Source organism: Calonectris borealis, chromosome 2 (assembly GCF_964195595.1).
Source record: "Calonectris borealis chromosome 2, bCalBor7.hap1.2, whole genome shotgun sequence".
NCBI classification, from domain to species: Eukaryota; Metazoa; Chordata; class Aves; order Procellariiformes; family Procellariidae; genus Calonectris; species Calonectris borealis.
This window is the reverse complement of record NC_134313.1, coordinates 119,087,913-119,111,448: the sequence shown is the minus strand read 5'-3', so window position 1 is coordinate 119,111,448 and position 23,536 is coordinate 119,087,913. Positions and strand designations below refer to the sequence as shown.

Sequence of the window (23,536 nt, the reverse complement as noted above, 5' to 3'; positions counted from 1 at the left end):
TTAATGCGACCTATTTTGTCTGGTGGCAGGCTGAGTCAAGTGAATTGCTCTGACCTCCTCCAGCACATCTTTGCTTGGAGGTATGGCAGAAAAGATGTTAAGAGTTTCACCTTGTAATGCCTTAGAGTCTAGATGCCCTGATTCTCATAGGCAGACGTCTACTCTATTCCTGTAATCCTCTCCCTTTGATCCTTATTGCAGTCATGCCTGGTTTCACTGTATTGTGTTTTAAGCAGTATGGGAGATCTGGATGTTACTGTTTGCAGCTCAATTAATCCATATAAGTTGTGCAACTGTTGGTTATGGGGACGGTGAAGCAAAACAGACAGCTTTTCAGGAAATCGTGTCAAGTCTGCTCCCAAAGGCAGACTGAAAAAAATTCACTTCTGTGCAGGGACTCTGAATTTACACTTGCAACATGGAGCCTATTTGTTCTCTCTATTTGCATTTTTCACGAGCAGTGACATTTGAGGGTGACGAGTCTATGGCTTTAAATTCCTTATTGATGAGAATAAAGGCAAAGACAGATACATGTTTTGAAGACTGGGGGAAAGAGTCCAGGAAAATCCCGGCTTGACTTTAGATGGTTTCAATTTTGCCACCAAGAATGATTCCAGGTTCACCTCAAATGGCTCTCTGATCTATGAACTAAGCAGCTCTGTTTGATACAGGGCAGCATGATGAACTGTGCATAGCATGAGCGTGCAGTACGCACTTTAGTCTCACTAGCATGGCAGAATCTGTCTGTAGCTTCAGAGCAAACAGGACACTCGAAGCAGAGGCAGCAGGCTCCCCATGCTGCTCTTTTCACAGCAAAATTAAAGCAAAGGAACGTGAAACATTATCTTCCTACAAAAAATATGTGCATCATCTCTTGTTGATTGTTAGGCACTATAAGCCAAATGTTGTCTTTGGGATGCAGCACGTGTGCCTGTTTGTTCATTTGACAGAAGTACAGTCATAAGATAAAGGCCAAATACGTGTAATTGGTTTCAGCATTCAGAGGAAGATGTTTACTAGGATCAGTATAATGCAAACTTACTCATGCAAATGCTTTTTATGCGTCCTAGAGTGCAATGCAACATATTCAAAAGAAACTCTGTTTATTGGTTCAACTTCAAAAAGGAAAAAACAGTATTAATAGTGTGCTTCATACCTCACACCAAAGACAGGAGTCAAAGTGTTCCTACTAACTGTACTAGACTGGACCTAAAGTTCCAGCTCAGTATACAGAAGGAAAATTTGAAATAGAAGCAGTAGTTTTCTGCCAAATGAATTAAGGGAGAAAATTTCAGATTCAAGGGAGCTCTGAGGAGTGCATGGAGGATCCATTTTACATTAATGGGGCCTTCTTGCAGCATCAAATACTCCAATACAATCATCGGTTCCAATACTGAAGTCAACAGTAATAATTCACATAATTTCAGAGCAAATCAATAGTATGTTGGAGCAGACTCTGTGCTCCTTTCTGCTGCTCACTGCAGCTGTGAGCTCCAAGCATTGGTTAGTTTAGGACTAAGGATTCAGCTCCATGGTGCATTACATATTTCCTATATATTTCATATATTTACAAATATATCCACCCATGAACATCCGCTCACAGTATGACTCTTAGAAACCTGTTCATTTGCTGTTCTTACTAGTAGTATTTATTACTATTCTAATATCTAACCCCGGCAAGGGAAAATTTTGAAAATCAGACTATCTTGTGGAAGGTATCGCTAGATCATTATTTAGAAGACACTGGTTTGTTTATTTTATATCACTGTGAAAAGAAAATCAAGTCAGAACACCTCTGAGTTTGCTTCGTGTTATCTACCACTTTCTGTGTTTACCAAGAATGTGGTAAGCTTTGGCAATGTCCAATAAGGGGAGGCAAAACTGCCTGGCACGAGCAAAGATAGAAACTATTAAATTAATGTTGCATCAGATTAGAGTCTTAAACTATGCTGATCAGAAGCAAGTTCTTGCTTCTCTGATGTGTCATCAGTCATCTCTGTGATACTTTACTCTTGAAGAAAACATGATGTCAGTACTCTACTCTTGAAAAACATTGTGTATTTTAAAAAAAACTCCATCTGTAGACTTCTCAACATTTTACTCATTTGGAGTTCATTTCCTGTGCTGACTCACATGGAAAAAATGTTATTTTCCACACATTCCAAGCATATTACATGCAATTAATGTATTCCCATCTAAGTCAAATATAAGTAGTGTAGCAAAAAAGTAAGCCACTTTGCTTTTAAAAATAGCTGACTTTAAAGTCAATCCTTTAAAGCTGTGTTTTAAAGAAATAGCTGCTCATTTATAACAACATCATTGTACGTTTCTTTGTATTTCAAAAGTGTACTTAGCAGTTGCATTCCATGCTTAACCTTAACTCTGTCACAAAATTTTGACCAACGACCTGTTGTATTGACATACCTGTTGGGCTGTCTTTGCCTGGAAAGACATGCTAGAGGGCCACAAACTTTCAGAAAGACCAAACAAAATTGTGGTCTGCAATGTCCAATAATAGTCAAAACCACTTCCTTCTGGATCATGGCATCGCTGGCTCAGATACCTGAGATATATGCATTTATAGTTGGTCTCAGGGTAATCGAGTTTCTGGTTTGGATGCAGGTTCTCCAGACCTTTGCAGCTCTGGAGGTAAATAACTCAGTACCTGCCTTCTCAGGGAACTAACTAGGTTTCAGCCAGAGAAACCTGTAGAAAACAAACAAGCAAGCAAAAAGATTAAACCAATAGTAAACCCCTACCACAGTTTACTTCCAGTCTACTAATCAACAGTGCTTAAGCAGTGAAATTGTGCTGTCCCTTCAGTATTGACTCACTCCTACCTCCGTCTGTTCTGGTTTAGTCCGTCATTCTGGGGTTTCAAACAACCAACAAAGTGCCATGAATAATTCTTTCTGGCCACATCTTTTAAAAGCAGCCTGTATTTCTTTATTTCACTGTGCTACTGTGGCTACTAGAACTTTCAACCACTTTTATCCCCAGAGCTGTAATGCAACATCTTCCATAAAGCTAAGCTCAAAGTTGGTAAATTGGCCCAGCTTTTCAAACAGAGGAATGAAGGAAAGAAAGAGCTCTGGATTGGAGCTATGGTCCTCCATTTTTGTTAGTCGCTACATCTAAATCTCTTCTTTTAAACTATCAGTAACTGCGACTAATAAGTAATGGAAAAACCCCATAGTTGAGGAAGTGTTTATATAACTATAATTTATGTGGTTGTTTATTAAATATAGCAAAATTTCACAGGAACTATGACACAGTGCTTTCTGCCTCCAGTCGGATCAGCTCCCTCATAAAGAATGTTCTTGACTTTTTTTAAGCTTGCTGTCTCACTCCATTTAAGTAGGCATTCTGGTTTGATCCAAGCCTACCTTTATTCAGCATTATCCAGGTGGACAGGAATGCGATAAACAGTGACAGGTTGTTCACCACTGCTTGGCAGCTAGACAAAGTAGAAGTACTGTTGGGAAGCAGGACTGTAACTGAAGCTGTGTTTCCGAGGCTGTGGTAGTTTGGAGGACTCCTCCAAAGCCCTTAAAAAAAAAAAAAAAAGGCATTTTTGTTTACTGAGGCTTTTCTTGCAGGATAGAGGAAAAAATAATGTTATTCATTCAGTTTTCATCCTGCCCTCCACTCTTCCCTGTCTCTCTAGCATCTCCCAGCCCAGATGACCTTGGGGGAAGAGATTCGTGTTGCCACTGCATCAGCATGGTTGTTGTCCGCTGTAGAGAAGGGTAAAGAGCTGCCAGTAAGGAGGAGATGCCCCTGGAGCAGCTTGTGGAGGCGGCTTCATGTCCACCTCACCAATGGGCTTGTGCAGTCACAGCTGAGCCTTCCCAGATCTATTTTCCAAATGATAGACTATTAGAGTATAAAATTGTGTGTGTGTGTGTGTGTGTATGTGTGAATAAGAGGGCTTATGAGAAAGATGGCGGCAAACTTTTTAGCAGGGCCTGTTGCAACAAGGGGGAATGGTTTTAAACGAAAAGAGGGTAGATTTAGGCTAGATATAAGACAGAGATTTTTTACAATGAGGGTGGTGAAACACTGGAACAGGTTGCCCAGAGAGGCGGTAGATGCCCCATCCCTGGAAACATTCAAGGTCAGGTTGGAGGGGGCTCTCAGCAACCTGATCTAGTTGAAGATGTCCCTGCCCATGGCAGGGGTGTTGGACTAGATGACCTTTAAAGGTCTTTTCTAATCCAAACTATTCTATGATTCTATGAATCTTTTTTATTATTAATGCAAGAGGGCAAAGAGTTTCCCTATGAAAAGAGGTTTTCAAAAGCAGCTGAATCCAACCTCCTTTGGTTTTGATTGTGAGGAAGAGGGGCAGTTGTGTAACCTTGTCCGTGACTGGTACCAGGTGCCATCCCATATGTTATTAAATGGCCTAAAGTCCCTATCTCTCCCTCCTCCTTCCCTCCAGTAAATCCACTCCTGGATTTAGGAGACTTAGGTTCTCGCTCCAATTGATGTTGAATGGCTCTGGGCACCTAAATCTTCCAGCACTTTTGAGAATTGGTGTGAGTGAGAATTACTTCAGTCCTCTCTGACCTGCTGTGCTGGCATTTAGGGCAAACAAAAACATCGTATTTTTAACACATGTGTGCAAAAAAATCATGCAAAATAATAATTCTAACATATCTACTATCTTGAAATTGAACCTGGCTTCTCCTATGATTTCTTTCTTGAGTTAATAACTCTCCATAAGCGTAGACCTTCCCACTTTTGAGAGGAGCCCTGTTAAGAAGAGCTAACAAAAGCCTTCTGGAAAAATTGAAGTTAATCAAACTGTACAGTATGCAATTAACTGTTAGTTATAGACCAGTCAGGTATAGATAATGTCATCTGAACTCTGCAAAATTTCCAGAAAGTGTATAGTTTGTCTATTAAAATATATAAAGTGGGGATGAACAGATGGAAAGAGGTAGAAATACATATGGTATATGCAGTATAGGTGTATTCCAGCAGTATGTCTCCTATTTTTAATAAGCATGACAAAAAGTACCCAATTCATACATACCCACATTTGTAAAGTGGCTACAGAGGACCACACCTTCTCCCTGCATTAAATTAATATTTTTCTTTGGTAATAAAGAGTTAAACATACCTTAAAGCAAATATTGAAAAGCAAGTATTTAGTCTGTTTATCCTCTGGGAGGGCTTCCTCCTCTGAGATGAGGCAAGAATGTTATCAGTAAATTGGATAATCAGGAACTGCTTAGCTGAGAAAAGAGGGTAGAAATATATTTTAAATTCTAATTTGTCCTTGAACAGCATCAGGCATGTTTCACATTTGTTACTAGATAATTTTCAAGCTCATTGTAATTTGGGGGAAATTGCTATTAATATGAAACTGCAGTTAATCCTCAGTGAAAAGAGACTTTAAAGATGTTGACCAACATTTGCTGCCTAATTAGATGGAAAACAATAAAAATTTCCAGCACATCTTCAATCAGTATTTTAACATGATGTTAGCCAAGATGATTTTTGACCAAAAACTACATTGAAAAATACCAAACACCCTACTCAGTAGTGGCCATTGCTCCTGAGATCAGCCCTAGTGAAGAATCTAATGGTAAGCTTAAGGTTTGTTAAAGACCCATCCCAGGCATGAAGCAGAACACAAGCTTTGTTTTTTTATTTCCTGCCATGTACTTTTCCTGAGCTCATATGGGACATTGGGTGTTGTCAGAGAAGCAAATTAAATGCATCTTCTTTGAAGCTGACCTTCCAGTAAAAACATTGTTTTTCTACTTAGTCTTTGTCTACCAGAGTATCACTGTTATGCGGATAATTACATTGCCACATAACTGACAAAAGCATCATCTAGAAGGGAAATTATTAGGAGCTTCACCTTACTATGAGTTGCAGAAGCCATAAAACGAGGCAATTAGCAGAAATGCTTTTGCAAGAAATAGAGCATTGCCATCATGTAGAGTAAAATGCCTACCCACAGTTGCTTGTTGCTGTCCTTAATATAGAAGGATGTTTCAGAGAGCAATGATCCTTGTGGCTCACATGGAGCATTGCATGCTCTTTCTGCTTCAGTAATATGAATACAAGTAAATGCAACTTCAGCAATTATCTTCTCTAAACTGCCTAAAGTTTAGCTTTCCTGGTATACACGATCTATAACTTTTTTCCTCTTTGACATAAGTTTATCTTACATGCTGAAGGATGCTGCACACACATGCATCCCCTCCCTGTCGTCTTATTCTGAAGACATGCTCTGCAGTTGAAAATTGTGATTACATTCTAGCTTCCTTTATAACATGCAGGCAGTGATCTTGAAAATCTTGAAATATTTTGTTTTGACCACTAGGTTATTTCCTGCTTAATAGAAGGGTTGGAAGCAAGAAAGAAAGGGGGGGGAGGGGAGGGGAAGGTGGCTATGTCTTCCCCCCACTCCCCGCAACAATTCCATTTTCCCAGCCAAGAGAGGAAATGGCATACGGCTGGTATAATCCCTGAGCCAGTGTGAACTACAACCTCATCGTCAGTATGTTCCTGATTGGCTTCCTCAGCAATCGTAAAAGAAAGGCTATAGATTTAATGCACAGGAAGATCCCTCCAAATAAGGATTGGGTGTATTGATGAAGGATCTTGTGTTTGCAGTGCTAATATTGCCTGTTTTTCTAGCTGCACCTCTCAGAAGTGTAGCAATCTTTCATATCCCAAGATCTGTGGCACATGAAACTCTCCAGACAGACTTTGTGTTGCCCCAGGTCTTTTTTTGTGAAGCGTGGGGATGAATTTTTAACATTGCTGGTTGCTTACAGAGCTCCATCATCAATGGGCTTGAAATGAGAGGCTTCTATGTGCAGCCTCATTTTGTTCTACCACTTTGCCTTCCTCTGTAAGCCCAGGCACAGCATATTGGCTTCATCAGGGGTTCATCTGCACATCTGTTTACAGCTGTAGGGTGAGATGCTGTCTGTCTTGCAGTGTTTGTTACAGCTAGCAAATGTGGAGAGGTTACACCAAGGTGTGTGGTCTGTTTTGCTAGATCTAGTCCCTCAACACAGCTGAGCATGGAAGACTATTTTCCATTACTAACCTCTGGATCGGTGTCGTGGTTTAACCCCAGCCGGCAACTGAGCCCCACACAGCCGCTCGCTCACTCCCCCCACTCAGTGTCATGGGGGAGACAACCGGAAGAGTAGAAGTGAGAAAACTCGTGAGTTGAGATAAAAACAGTTTAATAATTTAAAAGAAATAAAATAATTAATAATAATAATAATAATAATAAATTGTAATGAAATGAAAATAACAGAGAGAAATAAAACCCAAGAAAGATAAATTATGCAAATGAAAACAATTGCTCACCACCAACCGACCGATGCCCAGCCAGTCCCCGAGCAGCGGCCCCCCACCAACCTTCCTCCTAGTTTTATTGCTGAGCATGACGTCATACGGTGTGGAATATCCCTTTGGTCAGTTGGGGTCAGCTGTCCCAGCTGTGTCCCCTCCCAACTTCTTGTGCACCCCCAGCCTCCTCGCTGGCGGGGCGGTGTGACAAGCAGCAAAGGCCTTGACTCTGTGTAAGCACTGCTCCGCAATAGTTAAAACATCCCTGTGTTATCAACACTGTTTCCAGCCCAAATCCGAAACATAGCCCCATACCAGCTACTACGAAGAAAATTAACTTTATCCCAGCCAAAACCAGCACAATGGGACAAACAGCCACCAAGTATGACAGGTCTCAAATGTCACCAGAAGGGATGGTTTCCTTGGAGAGCAGCAGATGAGCAATAGCCTCTGATGAGCAGTTGTTTTCCGTAACAAGCTGATGACACGCTCTGGCAGACTGAACTGCTTAGTGGTGTTCTCCAAGGGCAACAAACTCTTTGTTAGCTGAAACAGAGATTTTTCTGAAGAGCAACAGAAAATTCAACACTTAAGACGTTGATGGGGTTTGGGTGCGTCTCTCACAGATGCTCTTTCAAAATGCCCCATCTGGAAATTTAAGCTGTTTCTTAACCGAAGAATGAAAAATGATGCTGAGCTATTGTCAAGGGTGAGACAGCGTAAATGCCGATGTGGAGAGGATCTGGATACCAGGTTTTACTGAGGAATCAGTGACATTACAGCTTTTAACCTACTTATTCTTTCTCACACTCACTCACTGACTCCCTCCCTCCCTGCCAGCATTTCATTCCCTAGGTCTCCCCTTCCCTGCAGGGAGGTCGCTGCTGGCTTGGGAAGGCTGGGCAGAAAGTCGTGTCGGTTCCTGCTGTGATGCTGCTTGCAGTTACTGGTCTCAGGCCAAGGTCCCTAGGCATCCCCTGGCATTGATGTCCATGGCTTCCTCATCTTCTCCCATTTCCCAGACCTCTCCCCAGGCCAGGATCTTCACCTTCTTCTTTCTGGGCCCCCTTCTTCTTTCTGAGACCACTTCTTCCTTACAGGAATCCATTTCTTGGCACCAGATCTTCTTTCTGGAAACTAAGCTCCCAGTTCCTCCAGTCTAAATAGCGTATGTGCATAAGAACAGCGCATGATCAGCCTCTTAACTAGTGGGTCGGTCTCCTGTCTTTTTATTAATTGGAGGGTTTGGGATGATTCACTTTTGTTTAGTCAAAGTGTTACCAAGCTTTCCAAGCAGCCCATACTGGTTGCAGCTTGCAAGTAGCAGGCTGCTGTCTGAGAGTTCAGGAGTTCAGTTTCAGACATTCACCCATGCACATACACACAGTTATCTGCTGCCTGTTCATGTTCACAATTTCAGCTACTTTTTGCCTATGACAGCTCCTAGATCTGAATATGTGTATTGACCTAGCTCTGTTAGTGAGATCCAGCTACGTCCCAGTGCCTTCCGACACATTGATCTGCTTTTTTTTTTCCTCTCCTCCCCTCCAAATCATGCCTTCAGTGAATTCCCACCAACAGCTTCTGTTGCACTGGGAATCATTTTGCTAAAAACAAGGTTATCTGATGGATTTTGCTGGACTTTTATTATAGGTTATATCATTGTACAGGCCAGACGGTTGTAGCTACCAAGCCTATTGCTACCCCTATGGGTTTCTTTATCTCTAATAGTGGTAACACAATTATGGTCAACATTAATTAAGGTTTTTAGACAAGCAACCACATAGTCATGCTGGTGCAAACCACATGTGTAGATGAGAAAAGCTATGGCTTGAGTTGGCTTGGCTTGTTCCTACTTGAATCGAGGGGAATTCAGATAATGCAAATACTTTCTAACCATGGACACTTTATGAGTGATGCATTGAATTATTCCTCTTGTTAGACAAAATCTTAGAGAGCAGGTTTTTGGTATTTTTGGTTTAATGATTTAAATATTTAGAAATAAAGCAAAATTTCAGCCTAATGTCCATACTTTTTTGCTCCCCTGATTGACCCCCAGGCAGGTAATACTCTTTTTGCATTGCTAAGCTGCAGAAACTTCTGTACAATCATTTGACAGAAGTTTTTCTTATTCATTTAAACAATAATTGATGCCACGTGGAAGTGTACTTGTAGGTGTGCTTTAGGCCAGCACTGCTCTGTGGCAAGTACTAAATTCTCTCAGGTTGTAACAATGAAGGCTGCCTCTTTGAGCAGATGGCAGTAGTAAACAAAAGTGTTTTTCTGCCCAATTTGTGTGATTTCACTGAAATCGGTAACTATTTCTGGAAAAAAGAAATTTAAAAAAACTTGCACTTGGGTTGAAAGGTTTCATTTGAATGTTTTTCCACATTTACCATTTCATTTTTTCTTTTCAAAACTGCTGTGGAAAAGAAACTGAAACACTTCATTATAAAATATGATTGTAAAATTCTGTAAAGAAGCAACACATTGTGACTAACTGTAAAAATAACTTCCCTGAAAACTGATCCCACCAAACTCGTATAACTGCCGAGTTACTTACGGTGGTTCCCTGAATCATCTTTAGTCTGAGCAAATCATGCTGTCGCTTACACCTGTAGCTTCTGATGAAGTCCTCAGCGATGTGTGATCCGAGGAAAGAAATGGCTTTGGAGCAGAAGCCTGTGTGCAGCCAGAGCCTGACCATGCACTAGATTTTAGGTGGAGACACGTGTAGTTATCTTCTGTTGCTCCACTTTCCAGCTCCATCACTAGCTACTCTGAAATGGGCAAAAGAGGGAGGGAGAGGCATCGTGGCCACGGTTAAGTCACACGTCAGCGTTTCGTGTGCGAGGCCCCTCGTTGCAGGCGCTGCCAGTCAGTCTGTCCTAACAAAGACCAGGAACAACGCCGAGAGGTTGCGCTGATGAGGGAGTGTTTTTGCTGTAGGAGGAAGGAGCCAAAAACCTCAGTAAGTTTGAAAAGGCAGAAGGCCAGAGAGCAACCAGCTATTTACATATCAGGGTTTTTTTTTTAATGAAACCTTTTATAGTCCTAATTGATTGTCCTAATCTTCTGGCACAGAGCAGCCTCTCATTTCAAGCCATTGATGATGGAGCTCTGTAAGCAACAGGCAATGTTAAAAATCCATTAGCAAACCAGAGAGGATATTAAATCCCTTTGCTGAGGGCAGACTGTTCTTCTGTTCCGTAACTCTTTTCCCACATTTTCAGCAAGCCTAGAGCCCTGCTCTTCATTTCGCAGCATGTTTTTCTATTTTCCAACTCCTTTATAATGATACAAGGCCCTTGAAAGATCAAGGTTTCGGGACATATAAGTGGCCCTACAACATTCAACTGCTTTTTCAAAGCATCTCAAAACACAAAAAAAAGGCTGTAACTGGATGGCTTTTCATTTCAACACATGTAAGAGCACAGGTACAAATAACCTGGGCCTGCCAGTATGGAGATGTTGTTTGAAATATGACTTTCTTCGTCTCAAGAGGAGTTACTGAATACGCTATGTTTACTAATATTACTGAGACCAAGATCAGCCATTGATCTCTGCTTGTCCTCCTTTGGGACACCACACCAGGTTTAATTTCTCCATGTTCCCTTGTCCTGTTCAGCTCTGGTACCATCATCATCTCTGGAGCAGTTCAGCATCACCTCCCATAGGCAAGTCTATGCCTATCTTCTTTGAGCTATTTCCCTTTTCAGAAAAGCAACCTGGTGCAAAGATTTACAAGCACAGGCTCAGCAGTCTAGAAAATTGACTAGAAAATTGTCTAGAAAAGTAGGTATTGAGCTATCAGTGTCAGGTTTTTTAAAGCAAAGAACGTTAGATATGATTTATCGTCTTTGTATTTTAGAGGACTGGGACTTTTTCTTTCAATAATAGTTAGCTGTTAGTTTATTTATCATGGTGTTCCACATCTTAATTAACATTTAGATGATCAAAAACCTGAGATGGTATTTTAAGAAGTATGGAGGTGGATATTTCCTTTCAGGGACAGACATTTATAGCAAAGCTGCTGAATATGTGAAAAGTGCATTGCAAAAAAACCTCTTGTGGCCAAATTTTTCAGCACAGGGCAGTGAGTTTCATCCTCTTCTGATCGCCATTGAGAATGAGAATCACTTTTGCATCAAAAGACAGGAAAGGCCTATTTGCATTTTAAGTAAGGCTCATTGTTCCTGAACCACAGAATAAAAGGTCTGGCAGCACTGGAATTTCTTTGTCAAGGAGTTACAGAGTTGATTTGCAAGAGAAATAAAGGCATTTACACTTGCCGATATGATTGATTTAAAACTATGAAGTTAGAAAGGACTTTATTTTAGCAGGGATATTTTTCTTCTCTGTAACAGCCTTGAAGAAAAACCTGCCTATTACTGCCTCAGTTTTTTCTCAGCATGTCGTTTCTAAAGAAAACTATGTCACTAGGAAGTCAGTTCTAATTTTATGCACTGTTTCGTAGCCTGCCTACATGCAAGGCAACTTTTCTTGCTATTTAAATATTGGAAATTGTTATAGGGAAATTGGGTGGGGTAGGCACTCAAACAAACCCCCACCTCTCAGTGACATATAATCTAAAATTTATTAATTTGACAGGACAGGTTGGATATCAAGTCCTATTCTACAGAACATAAATATACAGGTCCCAACTTCTCCCCACTGGTTTAGACTGACACAAGGTGGACTCAAGGGAACGGGACACTCCAACCAGTAAAGGTGTCAGGTCCAGAGCTGGCAGGTTGGTCCCAAATGGAGGGGTTCCTTCTTCTCGCTCCCACATGTTGTTGGATGTCCCTGTACAATGTATCCCCATTCCAAGGAGCTACTGATTTAACCTACCCACAACTCTGCACATTTTGAACTGGCGGATTTAACTGTAAAAAAAAAAAAAACAACACAAAGAAAACCCCTTACTAAAGACTAAAACCTTTGAAGTCAATCCCATGCTGCCATTATTCATGAAAAATTGCCTAAATAAGATTTTTGCCTAGTTCTCTCTGTGTGTTTTGAACTTTTTCATCCTACGCGTCTGCATAGGATTATTCATGCATTATTCATTATTCATGCATAGAGTGCCTTTGCCACAGTGTTCAAATGAGTGTAGGCTATCTAGTCAGGTCAGAAGAGAAGGGTGTCTGTAAAGTGCAATTTCATCTCCTTAAAAAAGGAAAATTGATCCTTTTGAATCATCAAAATGACAATGCCAAGAGCTGCCATAATACATTTATCTGTGGGCCAGTTAGGAACAATACACAGCAGACCACAAAATTATTATGTCCTCTTTTTATTACTTTTTTGAACAGTCCATTCAGACCTGTATTTAGCAGTGGAAAGTGCAATGGGAGAATTGCTAATAGTACTGGTAATTTTATGTGAGGTGAATATTTGTGTATCAGTCAACGCACCTGGCAGCTCTGCGTCCATCAACTTGAATTATCAGTCAGGCATCAGACAGCAATGACTTCCAGCGGTCGGCCATCTAGGGTGGCTGGGGAAATCTGGGTTCAGGTTTTGATCTATAGCTTGCCTGATGAACAGCTGAGGATCTGCACCTCTGTCCTCTCCATGATGTCAGTTGGGGCAGGTGATGGGGTCTCAGCATCAGTTAAGAAAAATAAGCAGGAGGGTGCTAGCTATTAGGGCAGAGAAAGGGGGCAATTCCTAAGGTGGCGGGAGGCACCCGGGAAGGCTGAAGGCCAAGGAAGGGCAAGCAAAGGGATGCCCAGCTCATCCTTACAAACCTAATGATTTGGAGGAAGTAGGCTCAAGATTTTTAACTTTAAAAGTGTGGAAGTCCTGCGTAGAAAATGCCATTCTCTGACCTACCCAGAGCTCTCGACTGAGGCAGAGCAGGGGAAGGAGGAGGGCGAGCGCTTGGGCAGCAGCAGCCAGCTGCGCGGCATGAAGTAGCCATAGAGGAGTTTTTAAAAATAGTCTCCCTTTCAGCATCAGAGCTTTTACGCAAAAACAATTAATTAAAAATGAAGAAGGGGGCGGGAGAGGAGGTTGCGCAAAGGCTTAGAGATGACTGCAGGGGCACCAGTGCCATTTCAGGGACTTTTCTTTCTCCTTCTAAGGTGACATCCTAAACCCTTCACTGCTACAATACTGGCCCAGCTTGCTTAAAATTCTCCATTTCCCATAAATTCTGGCATGGAGACAGCTTTCTAGTGACAATTGCAAATGCGCTTGGGGAGAAAGGGGCAAGGCACTCATTATTTTTATCAGCCTCCCACGGCAGAAGTTGAAGTTCTATGGAAAATGTGTAATTTTAAATGTATTTATTTATGAAAGTTTTAAATCAAAACAGTTTCTGACTGGCATGTTCCTCTCAGCTGGAATGATAAAAAATAGCGGTTGGGTCTTAGCTGGATTAGCTGGAGGTGACAGTCTCTCTGTGTCTCTTTCCATGCTTGTTTCTCTCTTTTGTAGACCTGAATCTTTTTACCCTCTCCTTTTTTTTTTCCCACTTTAGCATAAATGCCTAATATAGTTATCTTTATACAGTCAGCATAACATCATGTTGTTACCAACATTTGCAGTTTTCTTTCAAATTTCTCCAGGCTTAGGGCTCGTTCTCCCTCTCCAGCGATTAATCTTATGTTGAGTCTTAAACAACTGGCAAAAAGCATGAGCCAACAGTGCTACAGCCATAGCTGTGCTGGCCAAGAGGATGATAAAGGTTCCCTTCACATGTGTGTGACAAACACAATTCTCATTTGCATTCCTTAGGATAAATGTCACTTTCCTGAAATGTAGAGTAGTTACTATATTACTTTTATAGGAGAGACTGAAGAAAATAAAATAAAATAAAATAAAATAAAGACTTGGAATCAAATTCTGCCCTGTCTCCTCTGTCTCTGTCTGCTTCCAAACCTTTCCATTCACCTATATTGAGGTGTTCTGTTTCCATTTAGGCTTCCTCCAAAAAAGGCTGATTTACAAAAGTGATACAGTGTGTCCTTTTGGTAGTATTTAAGGTCAGATTATCAGAACAGTTTAAGATTCAATTTTCCATGGCTGTTCTGGAAAGCCTAGCCACTGGTTTAGGTATTCAAATGAGGGTTGACCCAGTCGTAGAGTATTTCTAGCAAGATGTTATTAAACATGACCTATTTCTCAAAACAATGCATCCTTCCAGTGCTGGGTGTCTGGATGCATTAGGTGGTATCTGAACAAAATCTCTGTGGCAGAACCTTATTTGTAAGTTTATTTAAGAGCTACTCAGGTATCCTGACAAGAAATTTTCTCATTTGCTTCCAGTGAAACACTGTTTCTTTTGTCAGTTTTGGTTTTTTTCATTTGCAAAGGGAATAAGCCTTTACAGACTGTGAGATAATTAATAGATACATTAATACATAGGACACAGAGGACATATGTGCAAATGTATGTGTGAGTGGTTTTTTCCTATATGAATTTCATGACTACATTGACAGTTATGTTTACAGGCACTACGAGTCAGCTAAACATGTCCAGTACTTTCCATTCTAAACCCCCAGTTTTAGCAGCTTGCAATTTTTACAACTTAAACGCCAGCATCTGGGCCAAATAGTGCCGTATTAGTGACACCTCTGACGGTTTTACCCATTAGTCCCTCAAAGGGGAACCATCCTATCCAAGTTTTCGCAAACACGCTCATATTGCAAGGCATAAAGAGACAAAGACAGCGAGCCCATAGGAAAGCCCATGAGGCTATTAATCACCTTGTATTTGGAATTAGGCTAATATGGTACTCAAGAGATGATGCTTAAGGACACACACTGACGGATGAAAGTAAATAAGAAGTATTGAATAGAGCTGCCCATTCATTGAATGCTGTCCACCCTGTTCAGTGAATGAAGTAACGTGCCTTAATAAAAATAGTGACAATCACATCCCTAGACTGCAGTCAAAAGTGACTGAGCAGAACTTTTGTTCTAGCATGCTCAGCATCTAACAATTTGATTAAGTAACCTCAGTTAAGGGTCTTTGGAGAAGAGGGTGGGAGGGATGATTTCTTTTTGAAGGTAATAACATAGAGTCCATCAAAACTGTTAGTCTACTCCCTCTTTGAACGAAAACCAGAGAAAAAAGCAGTTAGGGTACTCCAAGTTTAACTTAATTGCTAAGCCTTTAGTTCCTCTATTTCTGATCCACCACAAATTGAAATGATTCCAGGTGGGCCAAGACATTTCAGTGAGTACTTTATACAGTAGCTTCCAGCTGTGCTTTAAGGTTTGCATAGGGAATATCTGCTAATGGGAATAAATGGTAGGCTGCAATCAGGCTGTCAGCTATTTAGCGGGGCAGGAAGCAAACAAGAGAGTGATGGTCAGGCTTGCAGGTCATCAGTGTATGTTCAGCAGAAGTCCCTGAGGGGACTGTTCTAGTATCCCAGACTTCACTACTTCTGCAGGAACACTCCCACTTCCAGACACTGCTGTGGCCATCTCAAATGTGAACTCTCTCCTTACTCTTCCCCTTCTCCATGCTTTAATCTACAGAAAGATTAACCCAGTGGGAATAAGCACACCACAGAGAGGCTTTCAACTTCAAACAAGCCCTGGTACCCTATGGCAGATAAGTGAAATGATACAAATTCCCCTCAAATAGTCTGCCCCGTTGTGGTGGTGTTGTTATTGCTATTATTATTATTATTGTCATCGTCATAATTTTTTACTTTTAGTCACTAATACCACTTATTTTCTACTATTTCATATATGTTCAGACCAAATTCCTAGCTTTCTCATGCTCTCTGGGGGAATTTATTGGCAAATAATGTTTCAACACATTGCTATACCCTGTGCCACTACTTCAGGCATAATGAAATACCTCTCCTATACTGGCATGACTGTAGGACTCTCACCGTACTCACTCAGCTTTACATAACCTGTTTGCAAGATCCATGTTCTGCCTGCTTTTTCCCCATTTCAAACTACCAGGATGCCTTCCAAAACCAGCCCCATTCAGGCAACTGCAAAGTCAACAAGCTTGCTTACATGGGAGGCCAAAAACTGGTGCAATGGGTCAAACCCTGGTCTCATCTACACCTATACTGAATGTGGATCTGTTCTTCTCCATACTGTGCGCTGTGGCTGTGCCTCAGTTCTGAATCTCAGGAACTTTTGGGTCAGATACGTTGCCAATATGTAATTGTCTAATCTCTGGCACGCAGTTTTGAAATAGCTTAGCCATGATTCTCTGAGGAGTCTTGATTTAGTGTGATGGAGATCAGAAACTGAAGAAGAAAGAATTATCCTGGGAAAAAACAAAATGTGTCTTGTAGAAATGCCATTTTCAGAGCTTGAGATATGGTAGTTAAGTGTAAATACAGAATAAATGCTTCTTCTTTAAGCCCTTTAGTTATTCCTCAGTGGGAGGCAGGGAGATACATGCAAATTATTTCCAAGCTGCCTAGTCCCACAGTAAACCAAGTAGTCAGAAGTTACAATGAATTAAAGATTTAAGCTTTTGGTAGTTATAGGAAATTTCATTTTGATTTACAAAGACTTCTTGTGGACTCAAGTGTGTGACTGAAATACTTCTCCTCTCTTTGAAGCCCTACTTACCTACCTACAGGTAACAAATGGCATTCAGCAATAGAAATATAGTGGTGTTCTTTTGTAATTTATTGTCTTACTCATTTTTACATGACCACAGATTTCTGTTTTGAAGAAGTTGGGGTTTGATTTTTGAAAGTAGCACAGATTCTTTGCATTCATTTTGCACATCATTTGGATGCGCAGTTATATTGACAAATGTGTGTCTTCTGTGATGACATGGTTATAACATGTAAGGAGCAATAGCCACCTTGTAATGTTAACACTAAAATGACTGGAAGAGCATAAGACAGCCAGCAGAAAGGACTGTGAGACTGTCTGCCTTTTCAGCTGAATCTCAGGAGTAACTTGGTAAAGCAGGTAAGAGTTATGCCAGTATAGACCAGCGTGAGAGGAGAATTAGACCCAGTGCAAGCACTGACGCTAAATACGTGCTGTATAGGCAAAGCATGATGTCATTTTCCTTTTTTTCATTACACCCTATCAATATAATAAAAAAATGTGGAGGAAGTCCTGTTTTCTCCCTGTGTCAGTTGTTCACCATCAGGAAGGGTGATTCAGCATTTCATCATCAGTAGTAAAAGCACAAAGTCGCAGAAGTCAATATTGGTTTGAGCATGTGTTATTGAAAAGAAACTATAACTGAAAAAGTCCTCACAGCACAGTAATCCAAGTGCAACCATGCAGAAAAAAAAAACAAAAAAACAGGGATGTGTTTTTCTAGTAAATCCTGTGTTTACTAGGAAAAAAGACCCCAGGAACGAGGCTAGATGTCTGCACGTACCCGAGCAGTGAGGCGCCGTGCATTGGCTCAGCCGAGAGGGGCTGGGCAGGCAACAAGCGGGGAACAGGCGCTGACCCCACTCCATGGGAGTCCGCGGGGTGCACCCCATTCACTCCCCATCTCTCCAGCAGTCCCAGTAGGAAGGCGAGGAGATGTCAGTTCCCTGTCCTACAAGAAGCACAGAAGTGAAACGTCTGAGCCTGGCTCACTGCAACCGCCCCCAGCTCGCCAGCCTGCCTCTATCTGGCTTGAAAGTGGCCACTTCAGGAACCCCTTCCCCTGAAAGCGGTCCTGTCAAGGCTCGGGTTTTGTCACCAACTTGATGAGTCCTTCCCTGAAGTGCTTCTTTCAGATGTAGCATTTCACTGAATGAAGTCAGCAGCATGTACATGGAGTTAACTACTCAAATAACTAAGAGCTACACGAGTACTTTCAGATGCAGTATCCTTCTGACTAATACTCCTATCATGTCTGACTAATGAGGGCTGGTTAAAATGTCAAAAGTTTTGGGGGTTTTTTTTACTACCTTGTTTCTTACTCACTCTCACAGTAGATGATAATGAACTGACATGTTGTTTACTCATTCCATTTGTACAGTCCTAAGGGGATAAAAGAGTTGCTGCAGCTTCACTGATTCTGGGTAGTTTAGGAAGTCTTACAGGTGTATGAATAAGAGTGACTGTTCCTGCCTGGAAGCAGACAGACTCAGCTCTGTCATTTAAGAGTAGGTCCACCTTGAAGATAATGCAGATCTACTGTGTCCAAGTGGGAGAAGTCTGCTTCTGTAAGGCAAAATTTCTCCTGCAGCTCCCCTACCTGCGGCACTGAACTTTTCCACTGCCAGTGAAGGAGAGCAAGGTCGGACTCATGGCATCCTCACTGCCCCACTCAGGGATGTGCAGGGAGCCCTTTCTGCACCCTCTGAGCACTGGCCCAGGGAGGTGAGAGCAGCAGTCCCCAGGTGCATGGGTGGGCAAAGGTAAGAGAGCTGGCTTAACCCTCTCACACACCCCTGGAGCTACCTCTCACCCACAAAACCTGGCCCTCCACTGATGGCCTGGCTCCCCAGGGCGGCTCCAGAGCCTGGGTGCTCCTTCAGTGGCTCCCTCAGCCATGCACGGCTGTCATGCCAAGCCCTTTCACAATAGCAAAGGGGTTTTGCTTGATGTTCATGAGGCAGAGACTTCGTTGATAAGACTATCATACAACAGAGCATAATCCAATATGTATCTGAAGGCAGCGATAGCCTAGGAACGAGCCTGGGGGAAAAATGCCTAAAACGGAGAGGCTGTAAAGAAAATGAATGTATAAATGTATATTAAAAAACATAAGCAAGGGAAAGAATGCTGTCAATATTTACTCTACTGCAACTGACCTCCCCATCAGTTCTTTCAGGTCATTTGTTAAATGCATGGAAACTATTGATTTTGTCTAATTAAAACATTTCCATGCATTTCACAGGGACAAACGCTAAGCACGGACTGCGCTGCAAGGCTTGTAAGATGAGCATCCACCACAAGTGCGTAGACAGTATTGGACAACAGCGTTGCATGGGCAAGCTGGTAAGTCAGCAGCTCAGGGTAGCAGGTGTGGTGGGAGGCACCAGCTTGTGCTGGAGCCACTTGCTTTGTATGCCTGAGCCCCTGGCTGGCATTTAGATGGTGCATTAACACAGCTGACACCAGGTCACTTTACTGAGGTGGGAAAACTAAAGCCAAGCGGTGCCCTATTATCAATTTGGGCAATTGCTGCTACTCAAAAACCTAAACAAGAATGAAATACAAATCTAGTCTGCATTGTGGATGTGAAAATACAGTTACATAATCCAAATTTAGCTAAATAACAGAATTAATTCCCTTGATTTAAACTGCGCTTGCTGTAGTGTAAATCTCTCAAGGAATGCTATAAATTAGTCAAAATATTTCAATGGAGCTTAACAAATGAAAAATCCTTCAAGTTACGGGTTTTTTTTTTCCCACTGTTAGGGCTTGAAGAAAAACTGTAATTCATCTTAGAAAGAAAACCAAAGGATACCTCACAGTGAGACATAACAGAGTTTGAAGCGGTCTCTTAGTAGGAGAGGCTGGGAGGAGACCTACCCCTGTATGGACACAGCATCTTAGTGCCCAGGTCACCTTCTGAGCAGCAAATTCTCATTACTGGCAAAGGCAGGACACTGCGTATGAGACGATTCTAACCCAACTTGGTGTCTTTCAGGGGAATATGGTTCTTTTGGTTACTCCTAGACAAAGAACTCGGAAAAATGACCATTTGGAATATGAAAATGGAATATTCATGTTTCAGATATTCTCAGATTGGTTGCAACCTGAAGGCACCTGAGACAAATACGAGCTAAACCCAAACAAGTTCACTGTGTTAAATGATGAAAAAAATGCAAGCATTGACTTCAAAAGGGCTAGAAAACCCACCTGTCCCTGGAAAGATCTTTTCTTTCCAAAAGTATTCAGTGAATGCTGTTGTTGTTTAAAAACCTGAGGCAAATCTTTACGCATTTAAACCATAATCGTAACCATATAGGAATTAGGTCTGTGAAGAGCTGAATGACCTCATTGCAAGCCTTGGACAAGCCAAATATTAAATCACATGAATTGTTTCACACATTCCTTGATTCCAGCCTCAGCTCTTGTGGTCACTATTTTAAAAAAGCAGAAAAGTAGATGCCAAATTTACAGCAGGAAGTTGTCCAGCAAAGTCATGGGAGTTTTATGAGCTCATGTTGTGTCTGGATCTAGTTTGTTTGGGGGCAAACTGAGGCTGGGGAATCTGGAATTTATTCCTCTAAGAAACCAAATTTATCAATCCCCTCATTCCTTCTCAATCTATACTGCAGCTCATTAGCAAAAGAAGTAGTTGCCTATCATTTTTTGGTGTATACTGAACATGGGACACAGAAAATATGCACATCCCCAAAAGGCTTTCACACTTCTCACTGTGACTGGAAGATCCCACAGCCTGCAAAGATTAGAAATCTGAGTGACCGTTTGTCAATCTCTGATATCTTGAAGGGTATTTCCAAAGACTTAGATGTTAGCACCTTCATTTTGGGTACTCATCTGGTGACGCCTTGGGGAGTTCTTTGACCTTACAAGACAAAAAAGCAGTGGAAGCTGCAGTCAGTCAGCATCAAACTTAGAAAAACCTATAGAAAGGCTCTAAATTCCTTGGGTTTCACAAGTGCATATGTGGGAACGTGAGGATTTGGAGTTAGGGTAGGGAAGAATAGTCGCATGTTTAGCAAATGCAAAACAATGCAAATTCACATTACATAAGAAGAAAGGGAGAGGGAAACTTCCCAGAACCTCTAATGATTCAGCACTTCTGCTGCCATTAATTAGTGCTGCTTTTATGTAAGACAAAAGAAAAAGGGGGGCTGAAAATGAGTCCCTCCTCCTTCCACATAAGTACGGGAAATTGTTTTTTTCCAGGAGAAAAATCAAATAAATCCCTGATCTATAAACCCCACAGTGACTCAAAAACAGGAGGCAAATTTCCAACCTCGCCACACTGTTACACCACTAGCTGAAGAGCTGAGGTTATTTCTATACGTCAGTCATGACAGCAATGCACTTCATTTGTTTTTGCTTTCTCTCCCTCCAGCCAAAGGGATTTCGACGGTACTACAGCTCACCACTGCTCATTCATGAACAGTTTGGCTGCATCAAAGAAGTGATGCCTATTGGTAGGTTTTGATTGCTTTTCCATTCAGTCTCCTTTTGGCAGTGCTCTGCAACAGCAGCGGCAGACTTCCAGCCGTGGTATTTACCCTCAGCAGCCTTCCAGCTCCTTTCGGTGACTGGATGTCCTTCTGCCATCTCAGGAAAGGACCACTTCAAAGATACAAAGCTGGAAGAGGAGAGGGTGTGTTTATTGTGCATTTCACTCAAAACCCCGTACATATAACCTCTTAGTAATCACCCTGTTTATAATAATAACTACCTGAGCTCAAGGTAGGAACTTAAAAGGGAGGGAACACTGGAATATTGAGGTGAAGGTCTGAGCTGGGAAGAAGCAGATAAAAGACAGAGAGATCAAAACAGCGGGAGGCATTCAAACCACTGGTCTGGCTTTTGAGGGACTTTGCTAGGTTCCTGTCCTTTTTCACCCACACTTCTTACTTTCCTCATATTTTTCCTTATTGACTATGTCTACACTTTGCCGAGTACTTAAAAGACCAGATTTTGCTCACTGTAATACCAAATTCCTGAAAAGAAACATTTTGAAATGGACAAGTTGAGTTGATTATGGAGAATATTTCTCCCCACCAGCACTCTGACCAGGCAAGACTGGCAGTACAAAAAATGAAAGCCAAAACTAGGCAGTCAGTTTAAAATTACTTCTTTGAGGACATTTACTTTGTTGTTTTTGACAACCAACAAAAAAAAAAGTTAATTACATGGATTTCATCTAAGTTTCTCTTTCTAAAAAACATTCGCCATTTTTGTCAGAAGTAATAGAAACATTTTGAACAAACTCTAGCTAAAAAATGAGGTGTGCTTTGCTCTCATCAAAATTCAAAATCCCATGTATTTTCTCAGTACTTTGGCCAAAATTTTCCTTCTTCTACACAGTGCTACAAATGTACTGTATTGTACGTGTCTACTGCCTTGTACTGCAAGGGAGGCTAAGGTCTAAAAATGCAGTATGTAGAAGAGGATTTGAACTGGATTTGCTCATGCCAATTGATGAAGACACACATTTCTCTGCCATGGGAGATGACTTTGGGGCCAGCTATAACGGAGAGTGGGAGTGAGAATTGAACGGACATGCGCCACTGGGGATGGTGGCCTTTCTGGCTACCCCTAGACTGAGCTGAGCAACCTGGAGCACATTCCCAACAGCAGGTACCTACTCACACCTGCCTCCAGAACACATATGGCCCCACAGTGGGGATGTCAGTATCTTTCAAGAAGGTCCAGGCCATCCTGTTTATCCAAATAAGCCAAGTAGTAGCACTGTGAGGGTAGATGGATAAAGGTGATGGCCCACTCATACCACAAGGATGCTCAGGCACAGTGCAGGGTTTTTTCCCATCAAGCATCTACTGTTGAGAGCAGTTCAAGAGGTCAGTGGTAGGAACAGGCAGCAAACATGGATTAAAGCCTCCTGATATTTTGTCTTCCTTACCTCAGTGTAGGCAGCATCAGTGGTGATTAGAGAAGGAGGATGGCAGGTGAAGAGAGACAAGGCAATGGCTGGGACCCGAAGAGCCTGTATGAGAGGAGAATGATCTTTATGGGAGCAGAGAGGCAGCAGAACATTGCTAGCAAAAGCCAATTCCACTAAGTTCATCACACACTTTTTATCAGAATAGTCTCTCAACTTGTGTCTAAGCATACACCCCAACATGTTGGTAGAGACAGGTGTTTCTCTAAGTGGAGCAGGAACATGACCAGAAATATCTTCAAGGGATTAATGCATGTTTTGCTCCTTCTGTTGCAGCCTGTGGAAATAAGGTTGACCCTGTGTATGAAACTCTCCGCTTTGGAACTTCCTTAGCTCAGAAAACCAAAAAGGGCAGTTCTGGAAGTGGGTCTGACTCTCCCAACAGAAACTCTGTAAGTATCTCGCCTCTTTCTTCCATTTTCTTTGTGGAGGAGCAACAGATACTCATTCACAGGAGTTTGTATCAGAGTTCACAAAACTTGTATTTCAAACTGTAAAAAAAAAAATCTCACTCCCAGCTTGCAAAATGAGATCAGGAAACACGTTATTTTAAAACCCAGGTTTTAAGTATCTTTTAGATTCTTGAGAAAAAGAGAAAAATACAAATCAAATTAATAACCTTCTTTTATTGGGTTGGAAAAGGAAATTATATTCTTTTGATTTTGCATATCTGTGTAAAAGTGGA

At 41.6% G+C, this 23,536-nt stretch overlaps 1 protein-coding gene across 1 annotated transcript in view; it reads left to right on the top strand.

Moving 5' to 3' along the window:
- STAC (SH3 and cysteine rich domain) overlaps window positions 1-23,536 on the top strand; it is a 76,658-nt gene that overhangs the window by 26,888 nt on the left and 26,234 nt on the right. Inside the window, exons 3-5 of the mRNA XM_075140738.1 lie at window positions 19,129-19,229; window positions 21,286-21,367; window positions 23,128-23,243. Coding sequence (XP_074996839.1) covers window positions 19,129-19,229; window positions 21,286-21,367; window positions 23,128-23,243 — 299 coding nt within the window. The remainder of the gene's footprint in view (window positions 1-19,128; window positions 19,230-21,285; window positions 21,368-23,127; window positions 23,244-23,536) is intronic.